Here is an 18,478-nt window from a genome sequence, read left to right on the forward strand (position 1 = left end):
CGTCACAAGCTTCGTCGAAGACGTTCTCCTACCTCATGGACCGCGCCGACCCAAACGCTCCCGAAGAGAAAAAGTTGCGGGTCCTAATGTGGGGCGCGAAAGAAAACATCTTCGGGGCCTCGTGCGGAGCCCGCCTAGCACCGTTGAAAGTTTCATCACTGAGGCCACCAACATGGAACGTGCCCTTCACGCACGGGCCTCACACTACCAGAGACTTCCCGGCTTCGCTGCCCTCTCGCCGTCCAGGTGCAGCATCCCGGACATCCGCGACATCATCTGGGACGTTGTCCGGGAGAAAATCAAGAAGTTGTGGCAGCAGGTATACCTGCTGCCACAAGCCCGGCTTCGCGCTCTGTCGCCAAGATTGTCTGGGAAGAAGTTCGGCAGGCGCTGCAGCCAGAAGTTCTCGTCAGCGCCGCTCCTGACCCACCGAAGCTGAGCTACGCCGAAGCCACCCGATGACCACCGCCCCCTGCTCATCCGTATACGGCGCCACCCCGACGTGAACCTCCAGCGCCGCAGTTTTCTCGACGCCAGGAAGATCGGGCGTACGTCCGCCCAGAACAAGCTGCGCCACGAAAGACTGACGTGTGGAGGACGGTCGATCGACGCCCGTTGTGCTATCATTGCGGTGAAGCCGGCCACATTTACCGTCGAACTGGGGCTGCGCGGGTTCCACCCGAACGACCCGCGGCCAAGGTACGACGAACGCCCTCGCGACGTCGAGGAGTACCTCCGACGTTCGACATCTTCAACCCCGTCTCTCCGCTGCGAGTCTCGCTCACCGTCGCCCAGACGTTCAGCGTATTCAGCGCCACGACCCCACCGAGAGAGCCTGTCTTCCCTGCGTCGCCGGGAAAACTAAGTGCGGCAACGCCTGGAGGTGGCGTTGCCGAAGACGACCGAAGTAAAGAGCCTCCAAGAACGACGGAGCGCTCCCACTCTCCTTACGCTACGCACCACAACGACGCCCTTGCATCGGTGTCCAACAACCTAAACGCTATTATCGACGGCCACGACGCATCGGCACTCGTGGACACCGGAGCAGACTACTCAGTCTTCAGTGGGAGGCTCTCTCGCCGCCTACGAAAAATGACAACACCTTGGGAAGGCCCTCAGATACGAACCGCCGGTGGGCACCTCATCACACCAGTCGGGAGATGCACTGCCCGCGTCGAGATCCACGGTGAGACGTGCCCTGTGAAGTTCGTCGCTCTGCAAGACTGTGCGAGGGACGTTATCATCAGACTGGACTTTCTCTGCGAGTATGGCGCCGTCATCGACCTCGGAGCAAACGGGTTGACGATAGGAAAACCTGTTTCACCCCCGGAGGAACCCAAAGCGACATCATCCGCTGTCCGAGTCCTCGCGAGCCACGTGAACTTACCGCCGCGGTCGAGTGTTTTCGTGCCAGTCGGGATCACCGAAGCTTTCTGCGGCGAAGTTCTGCTCGACGGGAGCCTCCAGTTGCTTCTATAAAAGAGGAATAGGCGTCGCAAGAGGAGAAGCTGCACTTCAGGATGGCCGTACTGTGGTCCTCGTGACGAACTTCCGAAACGAATCACAACACCTCACGAATGGTGCAGGCGTTGGCCACGTCTAGGAACTCCGAAACTCCGCCGAAATCGCCGCCATTACTGACGAAGCCTCGCCACCTCAGCAAGACTGTACGTCACCAGCGCAGCTCGACATTGACCCTAAGCTTCCGGGCCTGAAACGACGTCAGCTGATTAACCTCCTCGCCGAATACCGTGACTGCTTTGCGACGTCGTTGAAGGTGCGCCAAACCGCTGTTGCGAAGCACCGCATCGTTACCGAGGACGACGCGCGCCCTGTGCATTGATCGCCGTAGAGAGTTTCCGCTAAAGAAAGGGAGGTGATCCAGGAGAAAGTTGAAGATATGCTGAACGACGACATAATACAACCTTCAAGCAGTCCGTGGGCCTCTCCAGTCGTGCTGGTTAAGAAGTAGGACGGAACGCTTAGGTTCTGCGTGGACTACCGGCAGCTAAACGCGGTGACGAAAAAAGACGTCTATCCACTCCCCCGCATCGACGAACGGGACCGAGACAAGACAGCTTTCGTCACGCCGGATGAACTGTACGAGTTGAAAGTGATACCCTTCATACTGTGCACGGCACCAGGAACTTTACGGCGTGTCATGGACACCGTACTGGCAGGACTGAAGTGGCAGGGCTGTCTCGTCTACCTCGACGACGTCATAGTGTTTTCCAGCGACTTCGACGAGCACCTGCGACGACCCCGAGCTGTTCTCCAAGCCATACGGACCGCCGGACTCACTTTGAAGCTGTCAAAGTGTCGGTTCGCCTATGACAAACTGAGGTTCCTAGGTCACGTGTTAATAACGAAGGCGCTCGCCCCGACCCAGAGAAGACTCGCGCCGTCACAGCATTTCCAGCGCCGACAGACAAGAAGGCCGTGCACAGGTTTCTTGGACTACGTGCCTAATATCGGCACTTCGTTCGGGATTTTGAAAGTATTTCCGCACCGCTCACGAACCTCACAAAGGACGCCGAGAAGTTCGAATGGGCCGAGAAGCAGCAGCAAGCATTTGACGAGCTGAAGCGACGACTGCAGACTTCTCCTGTTCTTGGACATTTCGATCAGGATGCGGAAACCGAGATTCACAGGGACGCAAGTAACGCTTTACTTGGCGCGGTGCTGGTTCAAGTACAAGAAGGCCCCGAGCGAGTCATCGCCTACGCAAGTCGGACACTGTCCAAGGCGGAGAAAAATTACTCCACGACTGCGAAAGAATGCCTTACGGTCGTCTGGGCAATCACGAAGTTTCGTCCGTAGTTGTACGGAAGCCCGTTCCGTGTAGTCACGGACCACCACCACTACCTTGCAATTAAACTCAAACGCCAAAAACGACAAAGAAAAAAGTTTTATTTTAGACCGAAGAATACCGAGAAGATCAACGGTAACAATTTCCAAACCAGTTGGTTTCAAAACATCATTCATGGCAATGTTTGACCGATGTCGAACGGTGACCTGAACGCTCTTCTCTTGATGTCGAAAGACGCGAAATGATTGCGATTAATTGTTTTCAACAAAATGTTTTGTTAAGAACTTTTATACAATTAGCGTTTTTATTGAGAGTATTTTTGTCGAGACGATGGTACCAAATTGGTGTCTTCAGTAGTTGCCATTCCATTTTTCTTACATTTAAAACTTATATAGTTCTGATCATCTGGTTTTTGAAATTAAGCCTTGCCCCGGCTCTCAACCCGGCCATACGTTTCCCATTTCATCCCGGCAAGTTCAAATTCTTCGATTGGTGGAAAAATCTACAGCGAGATGACGAGCGACGCCAGCAATTCCAACAACGCAAGTTTCGTGCAGCTCCAGAAAGGGTACTTAGCATCTTATCATCGCTCAGCAGCCAATCAGATGGCGGCATTAGCCGATACGAATAACCAAGCGAGAAGTTTGAATGTGCCTTTCTTCAGCGTTTCCTTAGCTGTGGCTGACTGCGGCTATGGCGGACATAGAATTTTGAAGAATATAACGGTTTGTTTCGAAGAAAATGGGGTATCTGCCTCAATTCGTACGAGCAATTTTCAATTTATAGTTGGTAACATATATTTATTTATTTATTTATTTCGCATACTGCCGGTCCTTTCACTCTACCATATACGAAACTACATAAGGTTTTTTCTTCCGCTATTTACATCTCCATGACTTCGTGTTCATCTAATCAACAGGATAAAACTTAATATCTTAACGTGGCCAGGGTTCGTTAAACACCGCAAACACTTAAGCTTTTTTTCGTCAGTGGCTAAGTTGTTCGCTTTAGGGTGAAGCAATAAGAATGTCCCCATTCTCCAAAACGGACTAACGAAAACAACAACAACAACAACAACAAAAACATTATGCTAAATGTAAAATCGCAATGAAAGAACCGATCTTATAGCAGACGAGAACAAATCCAAACACCCTTTCCAGTCGTTCTCATCATCGCCACCAGATGGGGTGGCTCGCATTCTTACCTGAACCACAAAAAAACATTGCCCAGTGGCAGCCCCTGTCTCTAAACCACAAAAAAACTTCAAGACGTTGGTACGTGTCTCCAACAATTAGTCATGAGAAAAGGTGTTATGATGACAAATTAATAAAATACAATGATACGTGCGCTTTCTGCCGCCCTAACTGTATAAATCGTAAATTCACAAAAAAAAAAAACAAAAAAAAAACGTAAGGTCCAGAAGAGAATCGCGTCTATTTGTTAGTGTGTCGAGTCCAATTTTTAATTCCAATGATGATATGCTTAAGAAATATACTTACTAGCATGCTCTTCAGCTCGATGAAGCGTCATTTGTCACCTCGCTTTACCCAGGACTGCATCGCATTCCAAACATTCCACCATAACTCGAGATATGCGCTTCTTGCTGTAAGAAATACATTAAAAAATCAAAGTTAATATGTAATGGCGACTCTTAAACGCGCTGAAAAAAAGAAAAGCTGACCCGTAATAGTAAGAAGCCAAATTAAATAGTCCAGATATTATTGAAGAACATGCCGGTAATTGGATTCTTGAAAAACGACATTTGGGGCTGGGAATACATAATACCAAAAACCAATTAAATTTTTTTTTTTGTACTTAGGCCGATGGGTGCGATGTATAATTGTTTTAGACAAACGAATACAAATGCATTTGTTCTTGGTTCCGTTAATCGTATTGCAAAATGTTTTAAAAATTTTGTTCGACTGCTGAACAACGAAAATACGTCGTATAGAAAATGCATAGGAACGCTCAGTCCTTGGGATTTTTTCGTAAGCATTGCGCGTGGCCTTTACTTCAACTGATTATGTCAGGACCAGTAGAACATTGACCGCTTTGTAACGTTGAATTAATTAAGTTTAACTCGAATGTTTAAACAATTCGTGGTGTTGTCCCCACATACCATACTTTTTTCAAATACCGTTTTCTAAGGCATCATTACTCTTTATTCTCATGAACGCCAAACCAAATACGCTCTGGCAAAACATATTGCCAACGTAGTTAAAACTTATGAAAAGTTCTTAAAAAAAAAGAAATTAAAAGCATGTGCCAGACGACGTTTTGTTGATAAATTCTGCTTAATCAAGATTAAATCTTCGTACCTACGAACGCGCGTTAATATAACGATGGACGATATTCGAAAATATAGCGTGGAATTGAATACACCAAATGAAGCAACCCCTTAAGTGAAACCTACCTTTGCAGTACTTCCGGCAAGTCTCTTGATCTGGAAAGTTGTTCCCGTTGCCGGCGCAGCCGGAGTACACGAACTCTTTGCAATCTCCCAGTTCCTTGTCCCAGTAGTGTCTTGGGACCTTGATACTACAGGGTCCTCTTTCCGGCTTGAGAGAGCAAACGCCATCTGGTGTGTCTAATGAATAGAACGATAAAATATATATCTATAGGTCGCTTTCACGTGACTTGACGAGAATTTCTATTTGCTAGGCATCGCCCTATATTTCTTTATGCGCGAAGGCACTGTCCACTCCATCTCAATCGAGATTTTATGTTTTCTGATCGGCTGCGCCAGCCGGAGTATTTTGTGATGTGCAATCGATCTCGATTTTGACCTATATTATTTGTTTTACGGAGCTAGAACGAGCCTGCAACTATTACACTTGAGTACCCTCGCTATAGTTTATTAATTTTGCAAAATAATAAGCACGTAATATCTTTTTATATATTTTATTTCGTTATTTCTAACGGAGTCTGTACTCTCAGTAGTGTTTATTTGCAACTAACGTGCTCAAGCTCAGCTTCGACTAAAAAAACGGCACATTGGTCCTTCTTGGATCCGGGTGATTTGCACAAAACTGTTTTGCATAAAAAATTGTCTTTGCAATATACGAGAAACTTCAGCGTGCTTTCAAGCGTGCCAGCAGTCTTACACTTGTTTGATAGCCACCGTTTTATTATCAGCCAAAGCATTTCATTGTGCATTCAGCAAGCTTCTGTTTTCTTTCGTGAAAACATAAATGGCGGCGCATATACAGTTCTCGGTATCTTTCCGTAAGAAGAGTCCCGATCATTGCTGATATATAGGGTGCCTGAAATGCCGAGGCTTCACCTAAAATGGGCTGCAAGAGTCGACTCCGGCACGTAGCGATCCAAACTTTTCGCCAAAGGTATATTTCAGAGGCGGCTTTTACCTCGTAAAATTACAAGGCGTAGCTCCCTTCTTGTAAGAAATACGGCCAAAAAAACTTACCAGGGTCAATGGCGGACCACCGAGTCGAGTGGAGGGGCACGTTTGACGCACATTTGTAGATGGCGCTACCATTTAAAAATATCGAGACTCACCTCGACGACCATGGTCTATTAAAATGAACATATTTTTGTTTTATAATGTACGTCTGGTTTAGAAATAAATGCGGACAATGATACCAAAGCTTGATGTAACAAATATAAAAGAAAACGCGGTTGTGTAATGACGGCGCTCTTACCATGAGGAATTTTGTCTGCGTGTTGCCTGCTTTTTTGGCTGGTCGGCTATACCTTCCGACGCTGCTCCCGACGCCATCTATCAATACGCGCTCCAAACACGCCCCGACACTCGACTCGGTCATTTGCGTCGCCGTCTGCCGGTTACCCTGGTCAGTGTTTAGGTCCTATATTGTATAAAAAGGGAGCTAGGCCTTGTAATTTTTACGAGGTTAAAACCCACCTGTGAAATACACTTTTGACGAAAAGTTTAGATTGCTACGTGCAGGCGCCGTTTTTCGCGGCCCAATCCAGACGGAGTCTCGGCATTTCAGACACCCTATAAACAGCAAAAAAGAACAAACAAAAAATAAGAAACAAAGAAAGAAAACGCAGTGTGTGGCGAGTTTTGAGCCTTCTACAAACGCCCCGCCTCCCACACGATTTTGGGAGAAGCCGATAAAAAAAACCTTAATATGCAACACAAAACCATAAAATTGAAAATGGGAGGCCACATTTGGTGTTTATAGAGCTGTCAATGACGACAGAAAAATTTCGTCTAATTACTAAGTTAGGAAAACACAATTTCTCTCGTACTTACATCTGCATCTTACTTCGCACTCATGTCTAGTTTTGAAGTTGTTCTCGTTGCCCCCGCAGCCGCTGTATGTGAACACCTCGCATCGTTCCGTGTACTGGTTGTAGAAGTAACGGAGTTGTGGTTCCTGCCCCGATTCGCAGTGACCATGAGACGCCCTCAGCTTGCACACTCTGGGAAGTCGGGCGTCTTCCTTGCTGTCGTACACTTCGCCAACTGGCCGAGATAAAAAGAAATTGAGTTATGTTAAAAAGGCAGATATGAATCAGAATCAGCCAAAACGTACTGAGCAAATGTTAACCATAACATTCGTTCTTTTCAATATTTTCGATGCTGCTTCCTTCTGGGAGTCCGTCTTGGGAACGGGGTGGCCAAGGTGTGACTTAGTCCGAGCTGAGATCTTACAAACTCAGCGAACCCTGCGGTGTACTCGGGATACTATCCTTTCGTCTTACCATTAATCAGTTTATAAAATTAAAACTATGATCTATAAGAGCTCCCTATTCAGTCTAAGTGGCAAAAAGAGTGTAGACCAGGGCGTAAAATAGACAGGTGGGGAAGCGGCCCATAGAAGCCTACCGCAGCGCCGTGACCGGATTGTGTACTCGTCTGCTTGCGGGAACCCCCGAGTTGCGACAGATGGCGCTGCGGCGAGAGGAAAAAAAATCGGAATAGGATTTGCGTGGAACTCTATGGGAGAGTGCGCAAAATAAACCGAGAGCACGACAGTCCTCCATTGAAAATCCACGAGAAACGATCTCCGTCAGTTTAGCCGGTCGCCACCGATCGCCCACCCGGAGTGAGAGTTCGCGGTGCTCCACATAGATGGCGCCACAGAAAAAGAGAAACCCGAGGGGGACACAATCCGGTCGCTCATTTGGCTCTCGTTTCCCCACCCGTCTATCTTACACCCCGGTGTAGACCTTTTTTGCCACCCATCGACACTGCTTGTCCTTCTAATTTGTTTAACGAATTGGAGAAAGACCAGTGCTTCGTATAGTTATTGCCCAGCTCGTTTGCACCTTTGCATTTAATTGCATTATTAATCAAAGACCAGTGATTGGTATTTTAAGTGCATTGTGGGGCAGTGTGCTTCCAGGAGCATCTGATATTGCATGGATTGCTGGTTGACAACTTTTCTTCCGCAAGAAACCGTTGAAACTACCAGTACTCACCTCGGCATCTATTTTCGCATTCTTCTTCGGACGCGAAGTTGTTGCCGTTGCCCTTGCATCCACTATACGGGAACACTTCGCACGAATTTGTAGCAGTATCGTAGAAATATCGCAACGCTGGAGTGCTTTCTTCGTTGCTGTCGCATTCTCCCTCGTCTAGCTGTTCCGTGCATACTTTTGGAATTCTGGGAGCGTCTGGCACATGCAGAGCAACTTCCATCGGTTGGGACGCTGGTGTGTTGATTCCCGCTTTGGGCGTCGTACTAGTCGTCGGAGCTGCGCAGGCAAATGCATACCTTAGTCATCTGTCGGCGCGCTCCACTGCATACGAACTGCACTATCAGTAGCTCTTCGGTGAATTCTGCACCGTGGCTTTTTTGTAACCCAAAGATTTGTCTTAAAAAAAAAAAAATAATTTGAGCCATTGAGAATTACGATCGGTGTCTTTCGCCAGTGACCTTGAGGTCTCAGGGGAAAGTGGCTGAACCACCTACAAGGCAAGGCCTGCGAATGACGTGATCGTTAGTGGATCCCATCCCACGTGACACACACACTAAAGCTGAACGTCTTGGCGTTACCGCCTGTTAGCGTCGCGCTCGTCGTGAGACGCTGCGAGACTCGCTGACGGCGATGCTGACGCAAGCTATAGGCGGACCTGCGTGGGTCTACTACCATTGCCTCCTATATACTGACAAGGCCTGGCAGATCACCACAAGAAGCGGCCGCCGAAATGAAAAAGGGGGAGCGGCAGACAATAGATGAGAGGAGAGCCACGTGACTGGCGCCTCGCTGCGGCGAGACGCCAAAACACACTTCTCCCGAGGGAACAAGTGTGTTCCGGGTCCTCGCCGCTGCAAAAGCTGTGCACTGACGTCCAGGTTCCCCGAGAAATGGCTCTTTGATGCTCTGTGCTATCATGTGCTCGCGCTCCAAATGTGCGACCGGGCACTCTATGGTTCCGTCGTTGGACTGCCAGGCTTTGGGAGTTTGAAGGAGGCCATGCCACTATTGATGATGTTTGGCGGGAAGGGGGAGAGGTGGACGACAGAGGCATTGTCTTTTGGGTGGTATCGGCCGGACGTCCTTTAGAGACTGAGACCGATGGACGCTCTCGCCTGAGACCGATCACATTTCTCATCAGTGGAACCCAATTAAGGAAGACCAATAACTGGTGCTGAGCGGACTCCGCGCGCATATTGCACAAAGAAGCTTTCAAGAGTGTAGTACGGCGTCCAGTCAAGATATACTCACCCTCAGTACCGAATGTTATGACATTAGACACATCGTAATCATCATCATCATCGTCCTCATCATAATCGTCTCCGGTACCTATAATAGCGAAAATCATGAGTATTGTTAACTAGTCGAATCTGGGTTCGACTGGGTTCATCAACCTGTGGGCGGCAGGAAATATTCGAGTTGGTGTTTAGATGCAGATTCGGGTCTAGATTCAATGTTTCTAAAACAAAAACGCTAAGTCATATTTGGGGGACACCCAGGCACGTTTGTTCAACTCAGCTTCTTATACAATACGTCCGAAGTCATTGCAGATTCATTACTTTGATTACGCTAAAGAATTTTATTGTATAAAATGATTAGTTCACTGTCAAATTCGACTCTCGTGCTACAAGCCAAAAAGAAAACGCCAGTAACGCGGTCTACTTCCGGAAGGCGGTGCTTAAATCGCAAAATTATTGACTTATTAAACAACCTTGCACGGGGCTGTTATGCAATTTTTTTTACCATAAAAAATGATGCAGATCTATCCTGGGTGGTAGTGGGATTATTTTGTCGTAAACTATTTTATGCTCCTCCAGATTAGATTATATAGTCTGCACTTGAAGAAATCTGGAGTGGCTAATTTTCTGCAAAACTCTTTTACAATTCAATAGCTGCAATCTCGGCGAACGGCTGAATATTGCCGCGCGCGCAGCTGGCCATGTAGGCAGCGCGCGTTGGCTTAACGGTTATCGCGCTTGCCTTCCACGCAGAAGGCCAGGGTTCTATTCCTGGCCGCGGCTACAGATTTTTGTTGATACTGTAATGCGATGTTCTGGTTAATTCGAGAACCGTCTTGCTGATTCGAGGTTAGAATGTTCTACGCGCCGAACCTTCTACGCCGAACAATCCAGAAACCCACGAGGGTACATAAGGGATTCCGCAAGGCGAGCGGAGTCAGTTTCGCACCAGCGTTCGACTGTGCTGCTACGCCGACTTCGACGCCCGCGACGCTCTGTTATTATCTTTTGTACTCGTTTATTTTTGGTACAAGTTCGCCACTTTAAACGTTTATTTCTTCCTGTTTATTTATTGTTTTTTTAGTCACCACCCGTGACATTATATGTTTAGACCTAAAAAAAAAGAAAAAAAAAAAAAACAGTCAGCGCTGTGACACCGAGGGTGGTGAAAGGTCACTATGGGGTTCCTCAGCGGAGATTTTTGTTTTGTTTTCTTAGTTCTAAACATACGGGTTGCTGACAAAGTGTTGCGAAATTGTTTCTCGGAAACGGTAGATTCAAAATCGATTAAATTTACATCAAATATCACAGCACCTTTCCTGCTTAAGCACCATTGTTTACATAATCTCCGCTCAGTTTTACGGCTCTAGGCTAGTGTGAAACCAGAACATGCATGCGTTCTCTGTGCCAGCTCGTATACTGCTAATATTGCCATGGTCTCGCTCTTGGAATGACGCTATTATTGCTTTCAAACCTTATTCAGGGTAGGGCTCCCTTGGCCTAGAGAGGAGAAAATATGATTGTGCCAAGTGAGGACCGTGGGGGGATCAAGCGGTACCGTCCAACAAAAGTTGGCAATTGCCTCGTGCGTTTGGAGAATTGTGTGAGGGCGGGCACTGTTGCCCTGAATCGTTTCTCGGAATACCTCTTATATGACGCATACTCCAGTGGCTTCGACAACTGGCATTGCACTTTCTTTGCTGACTGAATGATCTCGAGCCAATGGCCGGCTTATGATGTGCCAATTCACACGAATAAATTCATCGGCACGCTGCAGACTGCAGCCGATCATGCTGTTCTATCTCTACGTTTTCTGAGGCCTTAATCCTTTTCCCCATTGACTGCGCAACTTACATACAATAAAGTTTTTCCATAGTTTTTTTTCTCCTCCAATAAGAACTCAATTACGCCTCGTTGCTTGTGACGTATGTCGGTCGGACACAGACGCCATTTTCTCGGACTATTACAACAACGTCATTCATGCAACGGGCGTGAAATTACGCGCATGCATGAAAGAAACATCGACTCTGCAACCTGAAAATGTTAGTGTTACTATCTTTATTTTGAGGCGAGACAACAATATGAGGGAATTTATTGTTTGAGAAACCGTCGTATTTTCAGCCTTTCTATTCGCCTGCCTCCCACCGTAGATTGCAGCGCTCTTCCCAGTGATTTTCAGGAAAGTAAACACTCCAGATTTCTTAGAGTGTATCTCTTAGTTGATCTATTCTTTTGTTTTGCGATTGTATTTATCCCTGCGTACCCCCAACACCTCCATGATTCAAGGCCATTGCAGTGTACTCTCTCCACAGCACTAAACCTAACACTTTGTTCCTACACCGCTGGGTATTAACCGCGCCAACAAGGTCACGTGACTATGTTATCAAATGCGAGAGATTAAGCGCATCAACAGTCGCGCCGTCCGTCATCGGGCTTCTAGTTTGACGTCATGGGGTGCAGGCCTCGTCTGAATCAAGCTGGTGTTGACACGTAGCGCGTTCAGCGAAGGACGAATGGCGAGGCATTAAAAAGGGTGGTCTGACTCGGGAATGCGAACCGCGCAGATTGACTGAGCAGGAGAAAAGTTGCAACTTTTTGGCGTTGTTCGCCGTTTTTGTCCAAATCGGGTTCCGTCGTTTCCTGAACGGTCTTTGTTAGGGCCGTGCGAATGCCAAATTTTTCAGTGGAAGAAAAAGCCTCGACAAACGCCTGTCTTAACACGGTGTTAAAAGCTTCAAAATAACACTGTGCTATTCAATTTGTTTCGAACCGTATACCGGCTCGGAAACGACAGCACTGCGTCATGTAAAAGAAAAGAACACGACAACCGGTTTTCTAAACAGTGTTAAAACTAGGATTTACACGGCGCTATTCGAAACGAATATTACTATACCCCCCCATTCGTAACCTTCTCAGTAAAAAGAAGGCCACGACAACCGCTTTTTTAAACAGTGTTAAAGCTAGGGATAACAATGCGCTATTTGGTTCGAACTGGTATTCGCGCACCTCTACCATCTCTAAATCCGAGTGATCGGCCCGGTGCACGGTCTGCGGATTAATTTTATTCACGGATTATTTTTATGTATTAAACAGGTTTACTGGATCGTTCCGATACCTTCGCTATCCCAGATAACAATACCCGATAAAGAGCAACGCATGCGCAAAGGTGGAATATCGGGTGTCACCATCGGGGTCATCGGAGCAATCTACTGAAACTCTTGTCGCAACGCTGGGCGTAAAATCTTCACGCTCGTTGCTCTCGGATTTGTTCATCCGCCTTCCTATCGGTCGCTATCACATTGGCTGCGGAGTGAAAATAAGATACTCAAGACTGGCTCTGTGTTTCTTCAGCTGTTTTCATTCGAATGCTGTTCATCGATTAATAATGTCGAGGACGGGATGTATATTGCCGCGCACATGGTCACGGACTTATAGAAGATTCTTGTTTATTCTTGCTGCGGACATACCTTCTATCGTTCATCCCTGATTTTGTTGTTCTAGAAAGTGCGTGTTAATTCTCGCCCCGAGCGCGCTACGCTCGAACCTTCTCCGCCGAATCTTCGAGATAGTGATTCACTCTAGATAAGAGGCCTTCCGCAACCTTGTCCAGCCAGTTTCGCCCCAGCGTCCGACTCTGCTCTTTCGCCGACTTCGACGCCCGCGACGCTCTACTGTTATCTTTTGTTTCCTTCTTTATTTTGGGCACAAGTTCGCCCGATTAAACGTTTAATTTACTCAGTCATTTGACGCCTCATCACTTGTCATCCGTGACAATATTGGAACTGAACCACCGATCTAGTACATTAGGAGTGTATCCCGCGTTCTCACCGTTTGGCGTTGCTTCGGTTGTCTGGTTCTCATGTTTCTTTTTTGGGCCGGTTATTTCTTTACTATTGTTGGTCCCAGTTGGCTGTCGGGGCGGCGCATGGGCAGAAGAGTTTTCGTCGTCGGCCTCGTCGTAATAGTTGCCGTTTTCGTCTCCACCAGGAGCGTCGCTCTGGAGAACTGGGTCTGCGTACAGAACGAGACTTGAAATGCTCCAACTGGACTTCACACATTTGTTTTTGATATTTATTTTCTTCAATCATGATGTCTCAAACGCGTCTTCGACTCGTGTGTTTAACGTCCCACACTGCGCATGCCCAAGGAGCTTGCTCAGAAATGTCAGCTGGATACGTCACAGATGCCTAGATCTAAAGGCCTCTTCAGACACTTGGAACCAAGTAGGACCGGCTGAGACAAGACCGGTTTATAGGTCTCTTGCGACGGCATAGGACTGGATGTGCTGCTGCGGAGCAGGTCTTAAGCCGTCGCGAGAGGCTTAAAAACCGGTCTTGTCTCAACCGGTCCTACTTGGTCGCACGTGTGTGAACGGGCGTTTCTAGTGTGCCTAGATATGAGTGTTTTCAACTGCTCAATCGCAGCCATGGTTGATGGGACGCGTTCGCAGTACAAAAAAAAAAAAAAATAGTAAGTCGAGCTATAATAAGTTACAGCTCAAAAGGTAGGGAGAGGGAAAGGAAGGTCGTTGAGGAGGAAGCGAACGGAGCGCTGGGTAGAGAAGGAGGAGGTTTTCCCTCCACCTCTCCAGCGTTCCTTCTGCTTCCTCTTCCCCAACCTTTCCTTCCCTCGCCCTACCTTTTTGAGTTGTAACGGTTTATAGTTGGTTTTTCATCTCGAACTGAAGGCCTAAAAGCAAAGACAAAAAGAAAGAAGAGACAGCGCAAGGTGTACCTTGCAACTAAGAGGTCAATTAAAAAAAAATAAGGTTCCAATCCACGCCGTGAAGGTAGTTGGACAGCGAAGCTGTGGTAACACCTGCAACGATTGCCCACTCCACTATAGACCCTTTTTATGGCAAACGCCACAAGGTGGTGCTCCAGTCTTTGACGGCCCAGAGGACTTCCGGTTTATAAAACGAATGAACAAAGGCCACCTTAAGACCGCTGCTTGAAATGTAGAAGAAACGTTTAACCAAGTGCGAGAACTGTTAAAGGGCAACTCCACTCCATTTTTACGATTTTTGGGTTATGATCTGTTTAGTAGAAGTCGGCGACCCTGAATCACGAGATATAAGTTGTTTTCCGGTAGTGTGAATAGTTTTGTAGATATCGCGTATCCAAGTTTCGTTCCGATGGCACGGCGAAACCGAAACTACGGCTCAAGCAGCTTGGCAACACTGATAATCAGCGGCGCGTCGACGGCATGACGTAGTTCTCGTCCCGCGCTCCTGTGCCGACGCACCAACACTGCCGGCTCAGTCAGCTCAGTCGCACGTGGAGTTTCAAAACAGAAGGTAAGTTGTATATTTTCTTTTTTACCGCTGCACTTTGTTAATATGCACCAAATGTATAGTTTTAGTGGGTATACATTTGCCGGCCGAAAAGCGAATCCGACTGCTATATATATGACGCGGTAAGTGCCGTCGCAGCGTGACTGTATTTGTTTCTTGCGCGCGGACCGAGAGAAAAAGAAATAATGGGAGACAGATGGACAGATGGCATGCACAGGCGGTCTAAGTTGTTAAAGCTAAAGTGCCTTTATATGCACGTAGTTAGATCAGCCGGGCGCTGACGTATCACTGAAGTAGACTTGCTGGCTGCGCGTGGGAAAGGAGCTATTCCATTTGAACCGGTATTCGCACACCTCTAGCGAATACCGGTTCGAATCGAATAGCACTGCGTCATTCATAGCCTTCACAGTAGAAGAGAAATCCACGAGAACCGGTTTTCTAAAGTGTAAAAAGCTACGGATGACTCGGCACTGTTCGATTCGAACCGGTATTTGTACTCCTCTACTCTCTGTAAATCCGAGTGATCCGCCTGATGCACAATCTGCTGAGACGTAGACGCTCACGGATTATTTTTACATATTAGGGAAGTTTACTAGATCGTTCCAATAGCTTCGATATACCCCATAACAATACGACGCATGCGCAAAGGCGGTGGTGGATTATCGGGTATCGTTATCGGATTCATCGGAACGATCTACTCAAACTGTCACTGACAGACGCCGTTATCTTCAAGCTCGTTGCTTCGTCCTTCAACCTTCCGATCGGCTCGTGCCGGAATCAGATTGGACCGAAAATAGTTTACTCGAGAAACTGTCTGACGCACTGGTATTATGTACGAACGTTCGAATATCTCGAATATAAATCTCAGAAAAGGAAAGTATATTCGGAGGGAACAATTGCACCGATACATTACCAGTGTATCCCGGCTGCAGTTCATCTGACGCGGAATCGGTGGTCTCGCTCTCCGTTTCCTTTTCCGGGCCTCTTAGTTCTTCATTCTTGTGTGGGCCCAATGACAGTCGGGGTGGTTTAGCGAGAGAAGAGTCTTCGTCGTCGTAGCGAGAATACCCAGAGACTATAGGATAAGATCCACTAGAAGCGCCACTCTGGAGAACTGGATCCGCGTAAAGAAAAAAACTTCAAATGAACAGCTGTACTGGTCGCACCGTCTTTGTTAGTTCCGCTTGAGCGGGATATTCTTTTCCTTTTATCATGTTGCCTTAAACGCGTCTTCGAATGGTGTGTCTGACGTCCCACACTGCGCATGCCCAAGGAGTGTGCCTCAAAGTGCCAGCTAGATACGTCACAGATGCCTAGATCTAAGAGTGTTTCACACTACTCCAACAGGGCCATGTGGTGCACGGGACGCGTTTGCGAGACACGTTGGGAAAAGGAGATGAAATTGCCTGCAGGTGTCTCCAACCTTGGCTCAACCTCGCCACTCAGCGAAACCGCACGCATGCGCACATGCACCCCATCTGCGGGGGCAGGCGTCCGCCATTAAATGTCAAACGCTCTCCCTACTTAAATCTCTTAAATCTAGGCTATACAGCCATTTCTAGAGACCCTCCCTACCGAAAAATCCGGTATAACTTTTCGTTATCCGGATTATGGAACCGGAAATCTATCTGGATTCTATCTGGATTCTATCTGGGATTTGGGTTTTCAGAAATTATTCCTTTGTCTGAAATCTGGATTTTGGGTTTCCAGAAACAAATTTCCGGTTCCATAATCCGGATAGTGAAAAGTTATACCGGATTTTTCGGTAGGGCTGTATTACAGAATTGGGGTCACGTGATTTAGGGGCCGCGTTCGCAATGCGAGCTGCGAGGAGGTGCCGAAATCATTGATCGTCTGCAAACGCCTCCGCCTTTGCGCCTGCTTTCTCCCTCACCGCGCGGTCGAAAGTGCATGCGCACTCGCGACCAGTCTCCGCAGGAGGCGGCCGCCATTACATTGCTAACGCTCCCCATGGTCCGAGATGGATCCTCTCTTCCCTCTCTTTCTATGTCTGTACTCACGCGAAGCTCGGCGTTTTCTGCGGGCGCGTTCAATTTCGTCTGCGGAGTACAGCGCGCCGTGACATTCACTTGTCCGACGAAACGGACCTCCTTCATGTCGTACACGTGGCCAGATTCGCGAAGGAGTTTTCCCTTCGTCACACTGGCACCACGCAAGAAGCTTTCTCGATTCGTAACCGCCACCCCGTCGTGATCATAACGGGGACACTGTCCGCTCTGCTGTTCGCCGCCATTGCTTCCCGACGATTGTGCGCCGGCTACTGCTAAGTGACGGCGAACAATAGGCAACCGCCTCGACGCGGAAATAAAATGAGTCACTTTGTATATCACCGACAGCTGAAATCAGATGTGACGTGAACAGTCCGGAGCAGCTTTTTATATGTTGAAGAGTCTCAGAGCAGCTTTTTATATTGCCACCTTATTTGACAGGAATACTAAGGAAGAAATCTCAGTATCAAAAGCTGTTATAATTAGACACTGAAAAAATGCCAGTTGTCGTACGCAATATAAAAAACGGACAGCCAGATAACGCTCCCTTTCATTGGTAATTAAGTTTGCCGCTCAAACTTTGCAAGTAGACAGGTAGTGTTTGGCAATTTAATCATCTGTAGGTTCAATCGACCGAGGCTGCTAGTGCAAAAGTGCGATCATTGTAGCCTGGTCCTACCGTAAACGCTTGAAGTTGATTATTTTGTCCCGAAAGTTTGTGACTGTATACGTTTTTAATTACCGAGGTGTTTACGGTAAAGCGATCATTGGTCTTTCTTTGATCTGGTGACTCACTAAAAAGTGCCGTTGTCGGCATTTCGTATTTACGCAGTTTGAACGGCAAAAGACGCCCTTATGGCACAATAACGGCATCACGATTGAAGGATAATAACGTTTGCCTTTCCAATTAGATTAGCTGATTGAAACCTGGCTTTCCGAGATAATCCTCAAGTGATGCTCACGCAAAGACCTGCGAGAGAGTACTCAAATATTGGACCTCGAAGATTTGTAGCCATTGAGTTTGCTGAAGTGTATTTGATATAAAAGTGTAAGCAATGCCGAAAGTTTTGTTTACAGAAATGAAATAATTTTACTGGTGCAAAAAAACCAGGAAACTAAAAAAAAGGCACTCGCCTGTGAGAGCTGCAATCAGAAAGATGTTATTAAGTATGTTAGGCATATTTCTTTCTTTATTCCACGTTAGTGTTGCCAACTAAATCCGTTGCAGGGGATCTTTTTTTTTTTTTCCTTTTTAAGTATTCCGTGTCATTTGTCAAGACAAACAGTTAGCCATTGAACCTTTGAAAGTAGAAATATTGCAATTAGGAAACTGATAATGTGATTTATAAAAATACACCGGTATAAATAAATAACAGCAAGAAATATATTTTTTTTGGTGATACAAAGCTGCTGTAAGAGAGAACAACGAGAAATAGTACACGTTTAATGGTATAATTCATTTACCAATCGATTATTAGATGCCAGTTGCCAGTTCACGACCGTGCTTTGAATATATATGCCATTCACAAATCTGCGCGGCGCCGAAAGAAAAAAATAAAGAAACGTTCTGAAACTATTATTTCGCTTGCAAAGTATTTGTACCAAAGCTTCGTTGAAGTGGCAGTGTTTGAATATCGCAATTTAGAACAAAGCTGCGGCAGACATGTGGAAACTGAGGACGTCACAGAAACATCGAAATTTTTTTTTTGATAGTAACTAG

At 46.9% G+C, this 18,478-nt stretch overlaps 1 protein-coding gene across 1 annotated transcript; it reads right to left on the bottom strand.

Annotated features, from left to right (window-relative positions):
- Nucleotides 1-4,335: 4,335 nt before the first annotated feature.
- Nucleotides 4,336-17,938, bottom strand: LOC8025836 (papilin-like). Its single transcript, XM_042288764.1, has 8 exons — nucleotides 17,893-17,938; nucleotides 15,663-15,863; nucleotides 13,285-13,467; nucleotides 9,470-9,547; nucleotides 8,219-8,494; nucleotides 7,047-7,259; nucleotides 5,223-5,396; nucleotides 4,336-4,412 (listed from the first exon to the last, which is right to left on the bottom strand). Exons 1-8 carry the CDS (start codon nucleotides 17,936-17,938, stop codon nucleotides 4,336-4,338), a joined length of 1,248 nt encoding a protein of 415 aa, XP_042144698.1.
- Nucleotides 17,939-18,478: the final 540 nt, after the last annotated feature.

Source organism: Ixodes scapularis, unplaced genomic scaffold (genome assembly GCF_016920785.2).
Source record: "Ixodes scapularis isolate PalLabHiFi unplaced genomic scaffold, ASM1692078v2 PGA_scaffold10__122_contigs__length_95168666, whole genome shotgun sequence".
Classification (NCBI taxonomy): Eukaryota; Metazoa; Arthropoda; class Arachnida; order Ixodida; family Ixodidae; genus Ixodes; species Ixodes scapularis.